General features: G+C 42.0%; 1 protein-coding gene across 1 annotated transcript in view; it reads left to right on the plus strand.

Annotated features, from left to right (window-relative positions):
* Positions 1-24,653, plus strand: part of SMS (spermine synthase) — a 48,905-nt gene that overhangs the window by 18,967 nt on the left and 5,285 nt on the right. Inside the window, exons 3-9 of the mRNA XM_056861802.1 lie at positions 855-945; positions 2,353-2,417; positions 7,161-7,336; positions 9,512-9,666; positions 10,920-11,009; positions 11,894-12,008; positions 12,315-12,394. Of these exons, the coding sequence (XP_056717780.1) occupies positions 855-945; positions 2,353-2,417; positions 7,161-7,336; positions 9,512-9,666; positions 10,920-11,009; positions 11,894-12,008; positions 12,315-12,394 (772 nt within the window). The remainder of the gene's footprint in view (positions 1-854; positions 946-2,352; positions 2,418-7,160; positions 7,337-9,511; positions 9,667-10,919; positions 11,010-11,893; positions 12,009-12,314; positions 12,395-24,653) is intronic.

Consider the following 24,653-nt stretch of genomic DNA (forward strand, 5'->3'; position numbering starts at 1 on the left):
TTCCCCATTACTCGGGTCATAAACCCTGTCACAGTGGAACTGGCTCTCCCCAAATCCTTGAGGCGTGTGCATCCTGTTTTCCACATAAGCCTCCTCAAACCCCATGTTGCTTCTCCACGATGGCATCCGGACCCACCGCCTGCGCAACCCATCATGGTGGGGGGGGAAGAACACTTCGAAGTCTCCAAGATCCTTGACTCCCGTATTCACCATGGCAATCTGCAATATCTAGTTCGTTGGAAACATTTCCCCCCTGCCTATGACGAATGGGTGCGCGCACGGGATGTCTCCGCCCCCGACCTCGTCGACGCCTTTCACATTGCTTACCCGAACAGGCCAGCCCCCTTGCGAACTGGGAGGGGGCCTTGAGGGGAGCAGAATGTCAGGCTGCTATCTCGGTTTCGTTATTGCCTCTGTCTCTGTGCTGTATTGTCTGCCCCCCAAGGTCGCATACCGAGGCCTGGGAACTCAGCTCCTGGGAAACTGTATTCATGCGTGTAATCTCCCGCCTTGCCTGCCTTATAATATCTCCCAGTTAGTGAGCCTCTCAGAGCTGTCATTTTATTCGTTTGCACTGTATGCCTATTTGATCAGTAAAAACCATCTGTTTGGACTCTATATGACTTTGTGGTGATTTCTGGTTCTGTGGGCCAAGGGCTGACAGGAAGGCACTGGCAAACCACCCCGCAAACAAAGTCTGCCTAGGAAACGTCGGGATGTGACGTCACCCCATGGGTCAGGAATGACCCGGTGCTTGCACAGGGGACCTTTACCTTTTTATATTCTTACCTAATTGGTTTAATAAATTAGAACTTTGCTTATTTCTTGGAATTTGTCTTGTTCTTGCTTTGTAGTTTTGCCAATCTGAGAATATATCCTCACGGGTTGGTGTTGGTTGATGTTCAGAGTTACAATGACATGAAAAGAGAAGAAGAAACAGAGCAGGTATGTCTTTAACTTAATCAAAACACAAGGCAAAGTTCCAGGAAAATGGAAGTAGTGGTGCATGAAATAAACCCAAATATGCATATGAACTCCTTGAGATAAATGAGGTAAAAATGTGACTGATAACTTTTCTGGTTTAGAAAGGAATAATAATATTAGATTTAATTATTAATCTTCAGGAATAACAGGGTCGTGACGCGAAGGCAGGCACTGGTAAAACCACCTCTGAAGTCTCTCGCCTTGAAAACCCTACAGGGTTGCCATAAGTCAGCTGTGACTTGACAGCATTTTCCACCACCAGGAAGATACTATGCAAAAAAGAAGACAGGTTTTTCCTTGCACTTTTCTTTCCACATTCTTTAATCAGGTTGCATGTACAGTGAGCCAGCCTTTTGTAACAACATCAACAGTGGTTGCAGTTTGTCTGGATCTCAGCCTTGCTGGGAAAGAAATGCAGAGCTCTTCTACACCCTCAGAATAGCAAACAAAAGTGAAAATTTTAAACAAATGAAATGGTAACAGTAAAATAGGAGGCTATAGATATGTGAATGGCTACTACAGTTTTGTATGACAACCAGTGTGGTATAGTGGTTCCACCATGTTGAATGGCCTGCCCGTGGAGGTCTTCCGCACTTCTATCATCCCGCAGAAAGTGCAAAACAGAAATGTTCAGGAGGGCATTTCGCTTTTATTGCGCTGTCTTCTACTTTTGTAGTCTTCTCTGTACATTGTTTATGGTTTATCATGCTTTCGACAGTTTGGTGTTTGCATTGTTCTCTAAATCTGTACTGCTAATCCTGTTGCATTGCATATGGGATGTCTCATTATGTCTGAATTAATTAAAATATTTTGTAATCCTCCTTGAATTTCAGTGGGAAAGGTGGGCTATAAATGAAGTAAATAAGAAAATAAAACCTCATATTGCTCAGTGGGAGAACTTACGCTGCTGTGATGGTTGTTGTGAAAATATAAAAGGCAGGAGGAGATTACATACAGCAGCCTGAGTTCCTTGAAAGATTGATGGGATAAAAATTCAATAGAGATTGATGTTTGTTTCCTGGAAAATTGGCTTCCTCATAATTCACATCTTAGTCAACTAAATATTATTATCTGAGGGCTGGGAAAATCGTTTATTAGGAATGCCTATGGCTGCCCTAAGATTCGGAAATGCAGGATACATATAACCTGATAAATATAAATAGTAATTCAAATTCCTAAGCTCCAGTATAAAAATTTAAATTTTAAAAGTTAAGATTTATTCTTTGACTTAATAGTGAAGGACCTATATTGTGTTACTCTGTTCTAATTTCAAACTATCACTTTAGAAAATATATTGGAGCTTTTAGATTGTCTAATACTACTCACATTAGGTGCTTATTATTTCTGTATATGCGTTTTGTTTTGTAGCTTTTAAACAAGGTTGAAGAAAGAATGAAAGAATTGTTTAGCAAGGACATCAAAAGGGTGAAACGGTAAGAAATTTTGTACATCTAGTACTGAAACTTAAGATTTGATCAACAAAGTCTGTGTCGATTCACTGATGTGACTGCCTAAACGAATAGGAAGTAGTGTGCCCATAATAGCACTATGAAGTACTCACATGCATCACACACACATGAAACCCTTAACACATACTGATTAGCTTGATTCATACACTGAGTTCTCACCGGGTTAAAGGTGACATTGTATATGGAGTTCATTTTCGATCTTCTGTGCAGTCCCAAATAAGGACTGCACTTGAGCAGGCCTACCTTGGAGTAGTTGTAAGCTAAAACCCCCCACCACGGGTGCTGTGTGCTGGAGTCGACGGGAGCTTTTCCTGCCCAGCCATCACAAGCTCCAGCACACACGTGCCCCTTCCCTCAGTTCCTTCTTTTTGCCACCTGAGGATTAGGTAGTTCCTAACTAGTTCCATTGCGTTGGAATTGGTTCCTGGAGACTTCCAGCTCTTCTGCGTTGTCTCTGGCTATTTCATCAAGTGGAAAGAGTAGGACTGGAACCTACCTCTTTCTGCCATTCCCTCCACCATCATGTGGTGGGCTGCAGGGTTGATTCTATCAAAATGGCTCCAAAAGCACTGTTTAAAAAGTGCAAGGACTGCAAAGCCAAAACGACTCAGACTGTTGAACGTGATTTGTGCCTCTCATGTCTTGGTGAAGGTCATAATGTTTCAACATGCAGGGCCTGCCAACAATTCACTCCAATGGCTCGGAGTGATCCGGCTTCTAAGCTAAAAGTGGCCCCCTGGGAGAAAGCCATCCAATCTACTGAGACACCCACAAAACTCCTTGAAGTCCGTGCTGGTCTATGACTGTAACAACAATAAACTAAACTAAACTCCTTGAAGTCATCCTCATCAGCTTCTGTGTGATCGGTTCCATCCTTACAGCATTCTGAGCCGCAACAGTGCAAGTCCCCTTCTCCATCTGCAAAGAAACCTAAGCTTAAAACTAAGCATAGGGAGAAGCACAGACCGGAACTGAAGAAGCAGGTGTCAGTGTTGATACGTAGATGCCAAGTGTCCCCAGAGGTTGAGGAGATCATTGCCCTACCAAAAACATTTTTGTCCACATGGGTTCACCTAGGTTCTCATTCTTTGAGGGCGAGTCAGGGACAGAATGGAAACTGTCACCAATTCCGGTTCTGACCAGACTGAATTGGCACCTCCTGTTCCGTGGTGACAGGAACACCCATCAATGCTGTGGCCACCTTACCCATTCTTTATGTCCACAGTGTACGTTGCTGAGTGGGGTGATTACTGTAGTCCACCCAGATCGGATATGAGCAGGGGTCGACAGCAACACGGACCTACGTCCTTGGCCCCGGCCACTGTATCCAAGAGGATCCTATCTTCTGTGCCTGACGAGTCAGCACTTCTTCACCACAAGGTGAAGTGCCCCCACTTAACAGCATGGAGACTGCAGGGCAGTTTTTCCTCTGAAGTTAAGGCCATCTTACTACACACCCGTCTACCAGGTGGCTCTATCAATTCAGGTGGGAACATTTTTCAGCCTAGTGAGCAAACAAAGATGCTTCTCCTGTTGACACCACACTCCTGGATGTATTTGATTATTTACTGCCTCTAAAATGTGAAGGTTCAGCGCACTCCTATATTAAGGTTCACCTGGCAGCCATATCATATCACCTCCCTGAGACTGAGGGATATGAAGGTCATGTTTAAATTTCACAAGCTCCTATGTCCACTAGAGGTGCATGCCCACTCTACTTGGGCACATGCTTCTTCCACAGCCGTCTTTGACAGGGTCCCCCTGGTGGAAAACTGCAGAACAGCCACGTGGTCCTCAGTGGATATGTTCGTTCGGCACTACGCACTTGACCTGCAAGCCAGCAGAGAGGCACAAATGGGTAATGTGGTTCTACTGTCATTGTTCAAGTAGATTGACATTGAGAGTGTCACCCCACCACTTGGTGAGCAGCTTACTAGAATCCCTGTGTGGAGCGTACAGAAGATCGAAAATAAAAACAAAGTTGCATTTACCTGTAAATTCATTGAGTATCTTCTGTGCATGCACGCATTCCTTCCCTCCTGCCATGCTGTGAGCTCTCTGGTTAACCTTGTGAATGGCAGCTCAGAAAAGTGAGGGAAGGGGCGCGTGCATGGTGACGGCTGAGCGGGAAAAGCTCTCTTTGGCTACAGCACGCAGCGCCCCCCTAACGGGTGTTTTAAAACTTTAAAGTATATGTGTGTACACAGAAGATACTCAATGATCAACAGCTGCAAGTAAGTACAACTTTGTTTTTTCATGATAACATAGTTTAAATGAAACATTGGGGGAAAGATGCGGATGAAGTCATGTTGTAGTCTTCAGTGATTTCCCATTATTTCATGCCCCCCTTTTTCTTTTTTTGGCATTACATTTGCAGTGAGAGGCAAATGGGTGTAGGCAGAGACTGAGTTGGACCCTACTAACCTTTCTGTGAGTTAAAAAAAGGAGGAGCCCTTTTTGACCATCAGAAAGCCCATGCTAGTGATTGTGTGAAGCACATAGACTGCATGGGACAATGGCTGCAGTGAGGACTGGAATTGAGCAAATCAAGCAGAAAAATTAGTATGATCCAACCTAGCTTCATTTGGAAGAGTGACTTGACACTCTTCTTCATGCTTATGAATTAGTGGGAAGTGTAACAAGAACTCATCTAGGTATCCTACATGCAGTTCTTCATTCTTTTCTAATACTTCAGTGGTTGGCAGAGAGAACAGAGAGCTTTCTAGGTTTTCCTCTCTGTCTCTGCCTTCTGAAGGACCAGGCTGATGGATGATGAAGATTTCTAGGACTCCTGATGCACGGGCAGTGTCTTACAAGCAGTGGGAGGTGGGGTGTCAGTATATTTCAGTTAAGAGTGTAAAGAGGTTTTTTTAAAACAAATGCAGAATAGCGGTTGTGGACAAATTTTGATGTCAATACATTATGGGGTCCTGATGTTACGGCAAGATGCTGTCCAGGTAGGGGAAGAGAAGACAACCAGGCCTGGTAGCAAGTTGGCAGGAGTAAAACGTTACCGATAGTGATGATCCTTGTTTTCTACAGTGTTGTCTACTCTGAATTCAGTATAGCACACTTTATGCGGTAACAGAGAAGAAACATTCGCTTCACCTGTCTCCCGCTTCAACACATTTCTGACTCTTGTGGCCCCACTGTTGTGAAAGGGTTTTGTTTTCTTCAAGATAATTCCTGCTGTCAGGTAGAGGAGGCAACATTGGAAACAGTCCCAAGCAGGTCTACTCAGAACACTCATTTTATTCAGTTGGGATTACTTCCAGGAAAGTGTTGCTAGGATTGCAGCCGTAGTCCTGTGCTTTGAGGCTGCTGCTGCTTTGTCTTCAAAGTATGAGGAGGAGGGAACAACCCTTTGTTGAGCTACAGTGGCCATTCTTTGCTTAGGCAGCATGAAGGTGAGGATCAGTTGGGTAACAGTAGTGGGCTGAATAATGACAGTACAAACAATACACAGGGCTTTCCTGCCATACAGCCAGGAGAGAGGTAGTAAATTGTGTCTGTGGGATCACATCTGGCAGATGCAGTGCTTCACTCTGAGAAGCCCCCTCTGGCATCCCTCGAGTGTTCCTTGTTTCATGCCCAACTAACTACCTTGGGAAACATTCAACAATCAAGTTTCTACCCTAATAATGAATTAATCGTTGTGAAAAGTGGTTATGATGGAATTAAATGTTAAGATGTGTGTTTGTTCATCACAGTTTAATTTTTTTTACATTTACTATTAAGTAATTTGTCCCTATCTGAGTTCTGTATCTGTTAAGTACTTCAAGTTTCTATCCTTCTGTTATGCCTTCAGAATATGCAAAAGGCAGCTTGTAAAATATATGAAAACCTTGAAAGCAAACATAGATACCTGTCATTCTTTGTCAGTTTCCCAAGCTATCAAACAGTGTCTCTTGCATATATGTACCAGTCTAAAGATTTCCGATATGTATTTTTAGTATAATTCAACCAGAGAGTCAGTCTAAACAACAGAATGTAACCCTCTTTTTAAAAAATCGCTGGGTGTTGAAAGTCTCTTGTACTTGTATGATAAATAACTTTTTGGTAATATAATATATTTTATTTGGCTACAGATTTGTGGCTAATGATTAGTGACTCACAATTACCAATATTTTTAAAAGTTTTAAAAGAGCATCCTTTTTTTGCTTGGAACACTTGGATGTATGTGTGCAAGTTCTTCTAGGAGGTTAACATTTTGTAGACTTCTTGTCAACTCAGACGACTGTCCCTAGCATTCCAAAAACCAAACACGCTCAAGCAGGAGTTTCTTAAGCATGCTAGTTTATTAAAAGCAAAAAGGCAGTTTGTACAGAAGGTGACTGCCCGTGGGCAAAGAAGGGATCTAACGAAGCTAGGGTGAGCGTGATACAATTGAAAAAGCATTCTAGGCAACAAGCAAGATACAGTGCAGCCATAGTAACGTCCAGATAAGGAGTTTCTCAGAGACTTCAGACATAATAGGAAGACAGCGTAACACAGGCCTGGGAAAGTAACCTTGAACAGTAGCCAGGCTTGCACCTGGCCTGCAATTACCAAACTTCAACTCAAACGTAGCCAAAGGCCTGGCAGTGCAGCAAGGGCCAGAGTTCATTGCAAAGGATCTGTCATTGGAGCAAAGGCCTGACATTTATGATTAATATCTCCTTACTAAGTTGCACAAACTTAACTGTAAAACATCTGTTTCGTTCTCAGATTGCCAGCCATTGTGAGAGGAGATGCCATTGATAAATACTGGCCCACAGCAGATGGACGATTAGTGGAATATGACATTGATGAAGTTATTTATGATGAAGACTCTGCTTACCAGAATATAAAAATTTTACATTCAAAACAATTTGGAAATATTCTCATCCTCAGTGGGGATGTTAGTGAGTATTGTCTTATAATATGCAGCCGATTGGTATGGAGTAGGCTTGCACAACTTGCGTGAGCTGAAATACAACTAACAAGCCATGTATTGTGGCCTGCCAGGTGTTTAAACATTCCACCACTTCCTCTTTCTTTTCCTCTTTCTCTCAACAACAAAAACACAAGGTATCCATTGCTTGGCCTTACCTCCCCCCTAGTGGCTAAAATGTGACTTACAATTTTCTATATTAAAGATATTTTTTTTGAAAATCTAAAACAACTGGAACTGTGAAGCAAATAATGCTAATTTCTTCCACGATATTATGTTCAAAATTCAACCTTAATGGGGAACGCTGAATCGGATAAAATGCTTTCTAATCCACAAAAGCTTATGCTTCAATAAATATGGTAATTTTTAAGATGGAAGGAAAAATAATGGGTAAGAAGTGGCCAATTACTTTATACAGATTTCTTTTGTTAACGTAGGTGTATTAAATGACTATGTGTAAGAGTCCTCCCTCGACACTGTCACCCTCTTGTCCTCAGCTGTCACGTCTGGTCAGCTTGGGGCTCCCCAGGTGTCAGAATAGGAAAAGAGGGGGTTGGCTCAGGAGTTGCAGCACCCAAGTCCGTCCTCTCCTCCTGGAGTGAGGTCCTCTGGCTGAGGTCAGTGCTCCTTCTCACTCCTCCCTGGCCTGCTGTTGGATCCTCCTTCAGTGCTCTTACCCGACCTGCTAATTATCTGAGCTATAACCTGGGCTGGCTGTTGGAGCACCACCCCTTTTAGGTGCCCGTTCCTGCCCCACCTGCTGTTTCCCTCCTTCTCATGGGCACACTGCTGAATGGCTTCCTGCTGGGCCATCTCTCCCTCGCCCGCCTGGCGATCTGTCCAGCTGCAGCCTGGCCCATGTTCAGCCAAGGCTGTCCCAGCCAGTTTGTGGCTGGCTGCAGGAGGGGGCGCGGGTTTGCCTAGTGGCCTTTGTTGAGGCCTTTTCTTCCCAGATGCTATGACTGGCCCTGTAGGGCAGAGTGGTGACATCCCTCACTGTTGTCCCTGGCTCTGCAGCCTCAGAGAGAGATGACCTGGTTCTCTCCTTGCTGGGGCGTCTGGTGTGCTCACTAGATTCCATCCCAGGGACTCCATCTCTGCTGGGGGCCTCTTGAGGCATGAGGGGGTGGGTAGGGCCCTGTGTGGCACTGGAGTCATTGGTGGCAGTGTCAGGCTTGGTGAGGAGGCCACAGTTGAGTCCAGGATGGGTGTTGCTGGCTCTAGGCAATATGCCAATAGGAAAAACCATGCCATAATATTGAGGACTTTCAAGGCAAAAATTGTAATGTAGTGGTTGGTGTAGTGTTAAAATTCAATTGGAATGTTAGTACGGTATAAGCAGCATGTGGCTGAAAAATCTTGTAAACGTTTACTGCATTTTCGGTCTTACGTGCAGCCCCACGCTGGGACTGTACCTGTTTCCTAATGTGTGTCTGTACGAAGATCTCGATGAATAACAGTTACAAGTAATTGCAGCTTTGTTTTATAGTGCGCTGGTGGTTCTCGCTTTGTCACTGATAATCTCTGACAAGCTGATCACAAAGTAAAGCCATGAACTATCTGGAGACCTTTTAGGGAGAGGCAAGGGTTCCACTCTTGTCAAGAGCATGAACTAAAGTTGGTTTGATATTTTCTGTTAATGGTTTTGGAGGATGAAGGACTGGTTACCTTTTAGAATTTCTGATCAAGCATGTACAGAAAAAGAGGTGAACTCCATACAACAATAATCTCCCAGTGTTGGGGTGTTGGCAGAACTGTTTAGAAACGAATTCTGACGGTCTTAAGGTCTTTATTCAATTGTGAATAAATTCAAACAATCCTAAGCAGAATTACATTCTTCTAAGACCATTGATTTCAGTTGACTCAGAAGGGTGTATCTGCTTAGGACCGCCCTGTAGTTTTTGTGTGTAAATTTATAAACCCTTTTAGTGCACTACTTTTTAATGTGATTTATTGTGTTACTTCAAAATAATAATAAAAAGTCATTGGATTCTGTAGAACAGATTTATGAGGATTTATATTCTGATTTTTAAAAATTGTTTTGTAAGATAATCAGCTTCATATCTATTCTAAGTTACACAAAAGTACATGGCGATGTAGCTAGCATGCACACACACGTATATTTTTAATCCCTGTGCTTTTGAAGATCTTGCTGAGAGTGACCTGGCATATACACAAGCTATAATGGGCAGTGGAAAGGAAGACTACACTGACAAAGAAGTGCTCATTCTTGGAGGTGGTGATGGTGGAATATTGTATGAAATAGTCAAACTGAAACCAAAGATGGTCACCATGGTAGAGATATCCTTTTAACAAGTAACCTGGGATCTGTTTTTTTTTTTTAAATCATGATCAGTAGCAATGGATGGTGCTGGTATGTGGGGGGGGGATCAAGGCCCAGGGTATATGTTTTTTCATACCAATGGTAACATGCAGGTTTGAAGAAGAATAAGAAATGTTAAAGGTGAGGTAAACCTCCTTCCCCAAAGAAAACAACAACATTTGTGCATGTATCATGGGGAGAAAAGGTGAAAAAAATGTAGAAGATTGACTGGGGCAAGAGAACACCAGGCAAAGGTGGAGAAATGTGGGCTGCTAGACAGATGGTTAAGAGGGAAGAAAAAAGATTGGGCATATAGGAAACAATTGGATGAGTGAGGGTAGCAAAACACAACTGTGTGTGTGTGTGGAGGAGTGGAACTTGGTGATCGTGTAGGTGGGTAATTGGGTAGATGGTTAAAGGTAAGTAAAGGTAGTCCCCTGTCAAGCACTGAGTCATTCCTGACCCATGGGGTGACGTCACATTCCAACGTTTCCTAGGCAGACTTTGTTTACGGAGTGGTTTGCCAGTGCCTTCCTTCTTTAAAGGTAAGGAAACAAAATTAAGTCAGTAACTGGCAGGGAGAATACGGCAATCCAGCAAGTGAGTGGGGAAATAAACAATTAAAAATAAACTACCATAAGAAGCAGCGGCCAGAGCAGGGGAAATAGGATTTATTATCCCCGTAAGCCCTTGCTGGTAAGAACTGGGCTGATGTTGATATATAAAAGTTAAGATATTCACTCTCTATGGGTTGTGCAGCCTTAAAGTAAATTAAGTAATATGAATGTAATATTAATAGTATATTGTATGGTTACTTGTTGGAAAATATCTAGATTATTAGATTGAGTGCCTTTAGAGTTCTGTGCCACTGTAGAACCTACATGCTCTTAGACGAACATGTTTAAGGTCAATATGTTTTGGTATTTATTTATCAGTTTTGTATGTCTCGTTCTTTAAAACAAATATCACAATTGTCTATATATTCTGGAAAATATGGCTTGATTTAAATTAATGATGGTGATGGGACAAAATTGTTAATCAAGCACAACTACTTAGCACAGGTAAATAAGACCTTGTGTGAGTACAAAATCACATAGGTAAGTTCTTTTGACCTCATCTCTATCATGTTTAAATCAGACCCAAGTCTTGCCATTTAGAGGGAATGCTATAACACTATAGAACATAATAAGCACAACAAAATAATTGCTAGATTCTTAACTGTGATTAAAACATTGATCAAATGGTGATCGACGGGTGTCGAAAATATATGCGCAAAACATGTGGAGATGTCTTGGACAATCTGAATGGAGATTGCTATCAGGTAATATTTTCTTCAGAGCATTCTACGTGAGTGTTTTCTTTTTCACCAGCGAAAATACATGTTTGGGAGAGCTATTTTTGAAAATGTTTGCTTGATTTCTGTTATAAAATCATTATTTTTATGGTGCCAGGTATCCCTAATACTGTGGAGAAGAGTATTGATATAGTAATGTGAATTACATGAATTATATAAGATAACTCGTTTAAAAATCTTAGCCACATTATGAAGGAGCAGGGAACTTAAGATTTTGAAGCAATTTGCTTTCATGAAAAATTACCAAAATGTGATTTTTAGAAGGAGACTGCATATGTGCATCTTTACAAGTCAGTGGTGCCGAAATATTATTGGTAGGGTCTTTCAAAAACAATTGTGTAAATTTGTCCTTAAATATTGTATAATTTAGAGTTGCTCAGTGAAGAAGAGTCATCCTATATTCAGCACAAGCAGGCTGATAGATAACACAGATAATAGACATCAGAGGTAAATGTTACACGCACCTAATTATTACCGTAACTTTGTAGGCTCTTATGTGAGAGTTATTCCTACTGTGTGAATGTTAGGTTGAAGTGAGCCACCTTTGCATACGTATCCTACCCTTCCTCCAAGTTAAGTAACACTTTTTTGGGGGCAAAAGAACCACTTCAGTTGGAGGAAGCCTTCAAATGTTGCTGACTCAGGGATAAGGATAATGTTTAGGTCTCTGTGTATTCTGATCATTCTCTTTGTCATATTTAGCTTGACTATGATGGAAGAGATAGTCTTGCCTACTAGATCCCACCCTGCCCACTTCTGGAAATGCTGCGGCACCTCTCCCCACCCCCCAAGTACTACTACTTGACAGCTGTTGCCATAATAAAAAGCCAAAATTGCACTACCCTTTTCAGGTTCTAATAGAAGACTGTATTCCAGTACTGAAGAGGTATGCCAAAGAAGAAAGGATGTTTGATTATGTAATTAATGATTTGACCGCCATTCCAATCTCTACTTCTCCTGAAGAAGGTTAATATTTTTAACCATGTATGATCTTTGTAATGCAAAATCTTGCTTGCAGCTGCATCTGAATTAGAGAAAGTGCTGGATGGGGATAGGAAGTACACATGGTATCCCATGGGGGCGGGGGGAAGCTGGGTGTGTATACATTCATGGGTGCCCCAAAGGGGCTTGGAGGGCTTTATATGCCATAAAGCAATCCTTATCCAATCCCACGGCATGTGGGTGTTGTTTGCACTGGGAAAGATTGTGCTCTGTATTTGTTTAAGAAATGAACTGTGAATTGTAATTTAAAATTAGTGCTTGCAATTTTAGATTCCACTTGGGAGTTTCTGCGGATGATTCTGGACCTTTCAATGAAAGTCTTGAAACCTGATGGGAAATATTTCACACAGGTACAGCAGATAAAAGTAATTATTCTTCTGTAACTAATATCACCTCAGTGAAGTTTGAAACAATGCGGCAATTCAAACTGTAACTTGTCCTCAGGGTGAGATTTTGATTATCACTCACACATTGTAGTAGTAGTAGTTTATTGTATAATACCATAGGCCATTACAATCTAAAAGAATGTAGCAGCAATTTTAAAATGTACAAACCGATATCATTTTAAAAAATAAATTAAAATGTGCCCATTCAATCCTGTCCAGCATTCCATATTTGCTTCTCTGACTTTCTTGGCTGCCAGGATGTAAAGTGCCATTTTTTTTTAAATATAGGGATCCATATCTGATAACAAATGAATTAATTTATCAGCATCAGATAATGATTGTAATGCAGATAGAATGTTTGCCAAGAACTTATTTCGGGGTTCAATGTATAAAGGGCAGGCCAAGACGTAACACAGCTCCACCACATAGGTAGATATGTTGAGCCAGGTTTTGTTTTTGTCTTTTTGAGAAACGACCTGCAAGACGTTCCGTGGGCATAGTTTGGAAGTGCAGCGATGTAAAGGCTGCTCTAAGACTGTGATATCTGCCAGATAGGAGGTTCTAATGTGGCCTTTTTTTTATCATTTTAAACCATGGGACAATTTTTGTCTGGGAAATTAAATAGCTACCAATTATAGCATCTTCTTTGTAGAGCCAACGCCTTAGTCCAAGGTTTCTCCCCGAGGGCCAGAGCAAGTCATCTGGAATAGAATAGTGGGAGATGATGTTACTAAGGTAATTGGATCTGTCATTATCCTTATTTTGCAGTAGGTGGGAACTGCTTTTACTGAGTGTATCATTGTTTTTTAAGTTGTATTTTTTTCAGTGTTTTCAGTGTTTTCAGGATTGTAAACTGGACTTGAGCTTTAATTGACAGAAGGCCAAGTTCTGCTCTCATTAGGGTCACTGATGTTCCTTTTGGCAATGCCAAAATGCGCTGTATAACTATATTTTGGATTATTTCCAGATTGGATAAAATTTGTTCTTTCCACCCCCATATTTCAATGCCATACAATAGGTGTGATATAATCTTGCTAGTATAAAGTTTAAGAGCCGAGTCTATAAGCAATCCACCCCGGTGTAATAAAATCTCTTGATCGCTCCTATGATCTTTAAGACAGAGGGCCTAATAATTGAAAGGTGGGCATTCCAGCGCAGGGTTTCACTAAATGTAATGCCCAGATATTTAAAGTCTTTGCATTGCTCTATCTGGGATCCTTGTATGTTCCAAGAGAACTTTTTAGGTCTTTTCTTAAGTTCAATCCCCAGCATTTCCAGTTAAAGGGACTTAGGCAAGTAGGTGATGTGAATAGACCTCTGCCTGAGACCCTGGAGAGCCGTTGCTGGTCTGAGTAGACAATACTGACTTCGATGGACCAAGGGTCTGATTCAGTAGAAGGCAGCTTCATGTGTTCATGGCTTTACTTACGTTCTGGGGAGGGGTCATGGCTCAGTGGTAGAGCCTCTGCTTGGCATGCAGAAGGTCCCAGGTTCAATTCCCTGCATCTCTACTTAAAAAGGACCAGGCAGTAGGTGATGTGGAAGACCTCTGCCTGAGACCCTGGAGGTCTGAGTAGACAGTACTGACTTTGATGGACTGAGGGTCTGATTCAGTATAATCATGCCCCCCTTGATTATCACTCAGTATCACTTGTTCCATGATCCCCTTCTGTCTTCAAAGACAGAAGGTAATTTAGCAAATAGGGAAAATCTGTTTATTTGATTACAGAATCTATTAGGGGGTGAATACTGAGAGGTTTCCTGACTCGCTAGTCAACATCTGCATGGGAAAGGGGAGGGTGAAACATCTTTTTTTTGAGATAAGTATGTAATATCAAACATTCCTCATGTCAGTCATACTTCATTTCAAAACAAGTTGCTTGTCCCTTAATTATGCTTTCAGATTAATTTTCTTTGGCTTGTGAAAAAATGTAGTTAGGTTGTTTTTGGATTAGTTTGTCTTAATTTCTCTATTTTTAATTTAATAAAATATTTTTGGCTTCCCAAAAGTAAAAAATAAACAAACAAGAGCTGAAGTGAAGGGGGATTGCTTTGGCATGCATGTAGCAAACTTTCCTGTTCCTCTGTGTCAGCATGAAAAATCTTTCTTTTAAAACAACTATTATATATAGATAAAAACAAAGCCAAATATCTCTTTCTGCTGAAAAGAAGTACAAGACACTCATGGTCTGTGCTGCATAGATAAAGCTGTGCTGTTTTGCTCTTTACTGATCCGTGATAGTTTTTTTTTTAAACTTTTAAAATGCCATTTCTCTTTTTAAAGCATGCAAGTTACTAGTGTGTGCACTATACAATTCAACCACTAGAAGGAGCTGGATAACTAAGAAATGTAATTGGATTTTATACAATCCAAAGAATGTTGTTTACATATGTACCCATTACTAGAAGTTAGTGGAACACACAGGTTCCTTGACTACATCTGACAATCTTTGTAACTTTTTCACAGACTATGGGCTTAAAACCTTTTTAAAAATAAGTGTCATATAAACCTGACAATTACAAAATACAGTCCTGTTCAAATGGTTAGCTTTATTTCCTGTTATAAGAATTTTAAATGGCCTCGTTATGATTCTCAAAAATTAACATTTTCAGTGTTGGCCAGATTTTTAAGCTAAAAGTGAGAATAAAAATCCTGAAAACTGGAAACATATCCATGCCTTCATGGCCTAAAGAGATGCAGTGAGCTCTTGATCTGTACTGTTTTTTTTTTTGCTGAGAGCGTATATATTTTTCATGTGCATACTGCTTTTGTGTAAAAACAGTTTATCACAATGAGAATATACTCTCAATCTGAGAGTCCAGAATTCTGCATATGAAAGTTGTTTTTTAAAAAAAAAAAAATCTGAAGGTTTGGCAGACAGAACCAACATTCCCTTTTCCATTGGTAGCCAATCTCCTGTGTATCCTGGTGGTCTGGAGAGAAAGCTGGAAGCAACCAGTCAGAGCTACTGGAACGCATGGAGGGAGGAGGAGGAGCAGTGGGGAAAATAGCCGTTTAACAGAGGGTTGAATCAAATGGGGGTTAGATGTTCCTTAGGGATGCCTATGTCACTTGAGGCCTGTGTCTAGTCCCTTGAGGTGAAAGTGGACTAGTTAGTGTGGTGGCCTGTTGTGGAACACACTGGTCTATGGGTCTCATAAACAAATAACCAGCACGATGGCCAGTGTAAATAAATAAGCAATGTAATGTGCAAACAAACCAATTCAAAAAGATAAATCCATCAGTCCTCTGGTAAAGCTTAAACATATGAAACACCTGACTGGCTAGTAAAATGCAAACAACTGTGAAAAGTTCCTAGACATCCCACAATTGTCAAAAAACAAAATATCATATAATAAACAACCTCATGCGTACATCGATCAATGCATTGGTACAACAATGTGATGAGGTCAGTAACAAGTAGGTCCTAAATGATGAAAAACAAATTCTTATGCGAATGAATAGAGGAGCCTAGAACTAACAGCAAGTAGCTAAAGTTTATAGCCTGTTGCCCGTGGTTTACAGCAAGTAGCTAATTCACAAAGTTTGTCGCATAGTCTATAGCCAGTTAAAGAGATTACTTGTGGCTTTGAAGCTGATAAATGAAGAGGAAGAATGCTTGCAGCTTGAAGCTGATGGGAGAGAGAGATGGGACTCCGGAGTGTCCAGCGTTTCACTGATAGCTTCCTCAGTCCATATATAATTGACATAATATTCTGCTCTTGTAAAGTATGGAGAGCCTTTTCAGTCAGAAGCACATATAGTTTTCAGTCAGAAGCACGTATACAGTTTGAAGGTTGGAAAATAGCTATCTCTCCATATTTCAATCTTCCTCTCCATACTTTAGTCTTTATATAGAGGAAGACTGAAATATGGAGAGATAGCTAAGAACTGCTAACTCAGGTTTCTTTTTTTATATATTTTTAAAATATTTTTAAAACTTATATTCAACATACACGTAAAACAAAACATAGAATTTAACATACATCCTAACTGCATTCCATCTAACATAACATAGGAAATGCGCCTTATTATCTTCTAAATTGGCCAACTATTCCACCAGTTCTTACTATTATCTTCCTTTCCGTACTATCATGTTATAACATTGTCCATAGTTCTTATATTCTATTATGCAGCATATAAGGCTAATCATTAAAGTTATATTAAAATCTACCTTATATGGTAATAATGAAACTTCTTAGTGTACTTAACTTTCTTACACAACTATATTAAACTGTTAATACCTATATTTTATCCTCTAATAATAATAATTATTTGATATTTGATATGGATTATATATGTTTATGTTTCTCTTATCCCACTAAATGACTACTAAGTCTGTTACTTTTCAATAATAATATTAAGAAAAGCATATCAATTACACAGATAGCATATTTGCATAGCCACCAACTCAGGTTTCTTAACTCGGGACATTCAGGACCAATTGGTTCTTGTAGGTTATCCGAGCTGTGTGACCGTGGTCTTGGTATCCGGGTCACACAGCCTGGATAACCTACAAGAACCAATGAACTCTGACCGTGAAAGCCTTCGCCAATATTCAGGACCAACCTTGTACAACTGAAATGTGTATGCACCTGTCTCCAGTTTAGTTCCCCAACCCTTTTTCTTACTGTGTTCAGTCTCTGTTCTTCTCCTTGGTATTAAGGGCAGAAAAGGTTGTGACCAGGTTTACCAAGGCAGGGAAGAGGGTACATCAGGAAGTGTGATGTGGATAGTCTTCAGTTTATCCCAAAATCATTACATGCTACCATTATGAGGACAGTGGTGTTGGACAGTGTGGGTTTTTTCCCCTACCAATATATTTTAGTGACCATTCCTGCCACCCTAAACCTTTGATTTTTAAAAAGCAACATTTGGGATTACTTTTGATAGAAGTGTGAGATTCTGGGCTGGAGGGAATAAGAAATTAGAGTATTTTGGGAAGCATATGAGGAATGGCAGAATCCTATCTGAATTATACATGTCCTTTTCTTCGCCCACATAAAATATACCCTGCGCTCATCTGATTATTATTGTTTTAGGTCTTGTGGCTGTTTCCATTGAATCATTCGGTCTGTCTTACTTTAATTAAGATGTTATCCAGTGTTTGTCATCTTTATGCGCTCTTTCCTACTTCTTATACTATCACAGGGATGTGGAATTGTATAGTATAGCCCGATCTCATCAGATCTTGAAAACTGAGCTGGGTCAGTACTTGGAAGGGAGACCAAGCAAAACTCTGCAGATCACCTCTGCTTAATCACTTGCCTTGAAAACCCCATCCACCAGAGATCACTATAAGTCGGCTGCGACTTGATAGCACTTTACACATAACACACACTATCACAAGCCTTTTTCCCCTCAGTTATCTCCTGCCTTCTTGGGCCCCTCTGCCCAAATAGCATGTCGCTTCTTTCACTGCAAGACTCTGTTCTCTATCTTCATTTTGTCTCTTGGTTGGCTTCCCTTCTAGGTTATCAGCTTTCCAAAGGTCAGCTGCCTAGTCTCCCTCACTACCCAATTCCATTGATAGCCCAACCCCAATGGAAGACATGCCTTTTCTCCTTCGAGCTTGCTATAAAGTTCTTGTCTATTCACACCCACCTTCCTTCACAGCAGTTGAACTGATCATCATGCTTTGAGTAATGACTTTCCCGCTCTGAAGGAAGGGCATCTTGTAGTTTGGGTTTTCTTGCCCATTGTTTGGGGAGGCAGGATAACTTTTTCTACTTCCTGTCTCCCTGGAGGGAAAGCCTATAGCTTCCAGTTTCCCTCCTGCGTTGCTGGGGAGTGCACGCATGCAGTAGAGGTCTGCTGTGCTTTTTCTCTTAGGCTAACTTAGGGAGTTTTTTCTGTCTTCTCATTGTTCCCCCCTATTTCTTTACCTTAAAAAAATATTCTTTGTCTTTGCTCTATTCTCTTTCTCTGTCCCTCTCCTTATCTGTAATAGCATTGGCATCGCTTTAGGCAAAAGGGCGGCTGACACTCTCAGGGATCACAGAGAGGACGACCTCCTCTGAGAAAGCCTTTGACCCAGTTCTTCATCCCCAGGGGGCACAGAAAATCAAGGATACCCCCATCAGCCTTGCAGGCAGTCTCTCGGAAGGTACGGGGCCAGCCGTACCCGCTGCTGCAAAGATATGGGCAGCAAAAAAGGCAGGAGGCCACAAACGGCATCATTCCAGTATGCCTAGTGGAAAAGGCGCCAAAAAGCTGTGGGGCCCAAAGCTGAGCTTCCCTCCAGCAGTAGGCAAGCAGAAGAGTCGAGTGCAGGCTGGTGTCACCTCCTTAAGAAGACAACTGATGGTAACATACCCCCCATCGAGTGCAGTCTTAGGAGGTAGACCCGTTACTGCTGAGCAGGTGGTGGCCATGATTGAAGTGGCCTTCACCCAGAGGGAAGCCAGTCTAGCCCCTTCCTTTCACAATCCCCTGTTAGAGGGCCCCATTGCTGGTTCAGGCTTTTCTTCCTCCCACTCCCATCTGGGTAGCAAACCCTGCTGCAACCAAGGGCAAACACCAAAACCATAGCCTACTAAAGCAGCCATGAAATCAGTGGGCCACCATTCTCAGCCCCTTATGGACTACTATCCTTCCCTTGACTCTAACTCAGAGCAAGGTGACAGGGAAGAGGGAGAATTCACCTCTGAGGTTGAGGACCTTCCCACTGAGGAGGAAAATCAGCCCAGACTGTTTTCATCAGATGACTATCAATCTCTCCTATCTAAGGCCCTTGCAGCCCTAGAGCTATCTGAGGAGCCTAGCTTCGCAGAGGAGCCTAAGGTCCAGCCCACAGGCACCAAGGCATATTTTCCCAGAGTGTCTTCACAGAATAAAAAAGTCCCTCTGCCAGAGTATTTTGAAAGACTTATTAGGATTGAGTGGGATAAACCAACATCCAACAGTTCCCTTTGGCCACTAAGAAATTATACAAGATGTCTGCATCCGCTAAGGAGCTCCTCAGTCTCCCTTTAGTGTAGATGCTTCAGTGGCGGCCTTTCAATCTTCAGACGTCCTGTCAGAGGATGGGGTGGGATCCATCCAAGATCAGCTGGATCGTAAGATGGGAATTCTTATCCAGAAAGGTCCACAAGTCCTCCTCCCTGGACATCAAGGCCACTACCACAGCAGCCATCATTGCAAGGGCCTCCCTTGCCTGGTCTAAGAAGCTCTCGCATCTTCTTTCTGGTGCTGACAGGAGAATTGTTGATGGCATTGGAAGAGTTATAAAAGCTTCACAGCCTTTCTCGCCAATGCTTCCTTAGATACATAATCGTTCTTGGCTAGGTCTGTGGCATCCAGTGCGGCCATCCGCAGGGCCCTTTGGTTAAGGCCATGACAAGTTGATATAAAATCCAAGTCCATCCTCCTAGCGTACCCACTTCAAGGAGGTAAGCTCTTTCAGGATCGCCTAGATAAAATGCTAGCAGAAACCAAAGATAAACGTTCCATGCCAAAAACCTTCAAGAAGGAAACCAAAGGTTTTCCTCAGACTTTCCGATCCTCCCACACCCTTCCCCATTTTAGGCAGGATCAGAGTGCTCCTCCTGGACAAATAATAGTCCTTTCGGCGCCCAGGACATTGCAGTCATCCCTCTCAACAGCAACAATTCAGAGAAAACTAAGGGGACAAGTCCCCCAAGTCCGTAAAACAGTGACGCCAGTGATGCGCCTGTGGGAGGAAGGCTCCAGTTCTTCATCTCACAGTGGATAGACTCCCAGCCAGATGCATGGGTCTGCCAACTAGTCCAACAGGGATAGCTCATCAAATTCAGCAGCATCCCACCAGATCTATTCATCACATCCTCGAGTTCACGATCGACCACAAAGCGCCTAAGAATCCTGGACACCATGGATCATCTGTTAAAGATAGGAGCAGTAGAAGAGGTACTTGTCAAAAGAGCACTTTTCGGGCATGTGCTCAATCTTCTTCATGGTCCCCAAGAAGAACGGGGACTGGAGGGCCATTCTAGACCTGTTCATCAACAGGTATATACCTCCCAAGCACTTCAGAATGGAGACCCTTCAGTCCATCGTGGAGGCTCTACAATACAGATTCTACATGACATCCATTGATCTTCAGGAGGCTTACCTCCATATTCCAGTTTATCCCTCGCATCGACGGTTCCTGAGATTCTGCTACATGGACCTTCATCTACAGGGCATTACCCTTCCTCCTGGGCTCAGTGCCGAGGGTCTTCTTCCAGGGTGACTCATCCTAGAAGACCATGGATATCTCATAAATTGAAAAAAAAGTCAGCTAGTACCCCTGCAAGGATTTTTCACCTTGGGGTGATCATAGACACAGCGACAGATACCATCTTCCTTCCAGAAGTAAAGGCAGCAAAGATATCCCTCGTGACAAAAACCATTGCCAAGGCTCAACAGTCCCGCCTACTGACTCTATCCAGTATACAAGGACTGATGATATCCTGTATACCTGCAGTTCCATGGGCACGTTTCTGAGCTCGACCCCTACAATATCTTCTGTACCCCCACCAGCACCTCATCACTCAAAGAATCAACAAAGTGATTCTCTTGTCCCAAAAGGTAAAAAAGAGTCTGCTCTGATGAGGCAATCCTTCAAGTCTTCTGAATGGCAAGCAGTTCATCCTCCCAGACCCAACACAGATTTTACAGATGCCTCCCTATATGGTTGGGGTGGTACTGCCAGGAAGGAAATGGTTTAGGGCCTTTGGTCCAGTACAGAAAAGAGGCTACATATCAACCTCCTGAAACTGAGGGCGGTTCGCTTGAGCGTTCTACATTTCCACTCGGTCTTGCAACTCAAACATGTCCTCATCAGAACCGACAATATCTCGGCAAGGCCCACCTCAACAAACAGGATGGGTCCAAATCATCCTCCCTCCATCAGGAAGCCCAGAAAATTTTCTTCTGGGCAGAGAGGAATCTGCTACACCTCAGAGTCGAGTACTTCCAAGGAATCTGAAACATCCAGGCCGACTGGCTGAGCCTTCGCTCCATAGACAAGGGGGAATGGTCATTATGCCCACAAGCATTCCGGATGATAACAACCAGGTTTGATCTTCTGTAGGTGGACCTCTTCGCCTGGGGAACAAATTATCAACTGCCCAGGTTTTTCTCCAGGCTCCATCACCCTCAAGTGAAACAGGTCAACGCTCTCCTGTGTCCCTGGCCACAGGGAACTCTTTATGCCTTCCTTCCCATTCCCATCCTAATGAGAGTACTCAGAAAGATCCGAGCAGAGAGAGCAACAGTGATATTAATAGCCCCAGACTGGCCTTGTTGCCCATGGTACGCCTCCTTGACAGTGATGTCCATTCAGAGACTCTGGTGCCTCCCTGTCCTACCGAACCTTCTACAGCAGGGGAACCATGATCCTTCCCAATCCTGGATGATTCAAACTAACAGTTTGGATATTGAAAGGCTCAAGTTAGCCCGGCTTGGCCTGAGCGATGACATATCCACCATTTTAGCAGCCAGACATCTCTCCAACAAAAAGAATATATGACTACACCTGGAAAGCATTTGTTAGGTGTCAGAGAAAAGCGAAGGATCCTCTGTCCATCTATCTGCTATCCTTACTCACCTTCCTGCAAGACGGGGTAAAGCAGAAGCTCAGACCAAACACTCTTCACAAGCAGGTCTCAGCCTGTCATCCCAATCCTCAACGGTTTCCCATTAGCTGCTCACCCTCAGGTTGGAGCATTCCTCAAAGGAGTCACTCAATCCAACCCTCCTCCCATTCATAAGGAGCTCTGTATTTTTCATAAAGAGAAGGTGGTTCTACGACTCAACCCCACCTTCATCCCTAAAATTAATACTGTTTTTCATAATCAACAGGAGATTCAGCTGCCCTCTTTTTGCGCCAATCCAGGTATACCTAAGGAAAGGGAATGACACACTCTCGATGTCTGCAGAACTCTCAGGATTTACATCAACTGGACTTTTCAATTCAGAACTTATGATGCTCTCTTCGTGACCGTTTTGGCCTCTAATAAAGGGCACAAGATGTCTTGGCTCTCCTTGAGTCGTGCAGTTAAGCAATGCATAGTGGAAGCCTACCGCACTACTAAACTTCCAGTGCCAGATGGTATCACTTCCTATTCCATCCACAGCGCAGCAACTACTGTGGCCTCTAATAGACGCACCTCTGTAGAGGAAATATGCAGGGCGGCCGCCTGGTCCACCTTTGTTCGCCACTACCATATTAACACCTAAGCCTCTACCGAGGCAACCTTTGGCAGAAGAATCTTGCAGCACGTATTAGAGGAAGAGGATGATTAAATCCCACCTGGGAAATAGCTCTTGGACATCCGAAGCTACAAGATGCCCTTCCCTCAGAGTGGGATGTAGCCTTGTTTACTCACTGAGAGGGCTCTTTCCGCTCTGAGGTTGAAGGGCATCTTGCCCACCCAAAAATGACTAACAAACCTCGTGGGTGGCCTCCTCCATAGTAAGGGATGATCCATTTATTAGCTATCCTCATTCCTCATCCTATCTTAGAAAGTGCTGACACGTTAACTGTTATATATTTGTCTCGGTTCAGTTACGTGTTGGGAACTTATTTACATACCTTTTCGCTATCTCACGCTATTCTTAATGTTATAGTTGTTACACCTGTCTCTATTAGCTTGCTTTTGCAAAACTGGAAGACAGGAAGTAGATAAAGTTTAGTCCTGCCTCCCCAAGCAATGGGCAGGAAAACCCAAGCTTACAAATGCCCTTCAACCTCAGAGCGTAAAGAGCCTTCTTGGTGAGTAAACAAGACTACATTTTGTCAGTAGTTAGCCTGTTCATAAACACATATGGCGTCATAGCAGTCCAGTAAATGGCAGCAGCTCATAGATAAGCAACAGGTTTCTCTTCCAGTACCTTCCTTTTATAAAGAAGAACCTCCCTTTTGCTGCATCTCATGAGCACCATGACATCAAAAAAGAACTGTTACTAATCTAACTGCTCTTCATAATTGTGGAGTCAACAGTAGTTGGTTGGACACATAACTCATGGCCGACATAGTTATAAATCATGTTAATTAATTAATTATAAACAATAACAGGGTATGTATGTTTGGATAGCTTTGTAAAGATGTTAGGGTTGTGTAGTAAAAGAACTGTGGTTTTGGTGCAAATATTTGCACTGGTAGGAGTATGGAATGGGTTGAACAAATGGCAGATATGGCATATAGACATTCATATTCATTCCCATGATTTGCTTGCCACACTGTCTGCTGTGGAGACTAATTACCATTTGTGAAGATGATGAAGAGAGTTGAATACCCAGGACAGTCTCTAAAGTAGACTGCAGATTACACTCATACAGATGTTGGTCATGCCATTAAGCTACCTTGGATGTCCCATAAATTACCTAGCAATGTTTTCTATTTGTGATTTCTAAATTACATGCACAGGTTGTTTATGCACTATCCCATTCAATTTGATGCTGACAAAATTATATGCTTTGTAAAAGGCAGCGGAACCAAACTACTGCAGGGCTTTGGATAATAATAGATTACTAAACAAGTTTTATATGCTGCTCAATTTTTTTTACCTTGTCATTAACCTTTTCATTTCCACTTCCTGATGCTTACAGTATCTCTGTAAATTCATATCATTTGTGAAATACTAAATTCTTTTTTCATTATCTTACATTATCAAACATAAAAATCTACAAATCCATGTCATTTGTGAAATACAAAATTATTTTTCATTATTTTACAACATTATCAAAACATGAAAATCTATTAAGAAAAAGCAAACAGAAAATTAAGAACGATGAGAAATTGATTACCTAATATTTTCCCACCTCACCATTTATCTTAATTTTCATTTCTGTAATATATATGTGATCTATTGTGATAGTAACATACTTGGTTAATGACTTTGCTTTGTTATCCTGCCCCATGCTTTTTTTTAATTGCTAACCATTCTTGCATAAAATTGTTTTGTTCTTTTGTCTATCATGTTTCACCCTTACTTGTGGGGGGAAACTTATCCATAATTATTTTTCATCTGCCTTTCCATCTGAAGGCTCTTGAAATAGCTTACAACATTCTAAAAGCATGTAGAACAGTTTTGTTTAAACAGAATAATAAAACTCCTTGGCAACAAAAAATGGCGAATTTGTGGTGATGGCTAGATTGACTAGCTTGATGAAAGAGAAAACAACTGAAGAATTTCAATGGAAATGGGAATGCTATTTTGATTATGTTAAACAAAAGGGATAAACTGTTAGAAGTAA

This window comes from Euleptes europaea, chromosome 16 (genome assembly GCF_029931775.1).
Source record: "Euleptes europaea isolate rEulEur1 chromosome 16, rEulEur1.hap1, whole genome shotgun sequence".
In the NCBI taxonomy this organism is placed as follows: Eukaryota; Metazoa; Chordata; class Lepidosauria; order Squamata; family Sphaerodactylidae; genus Euleptes; species Euleptes europaea.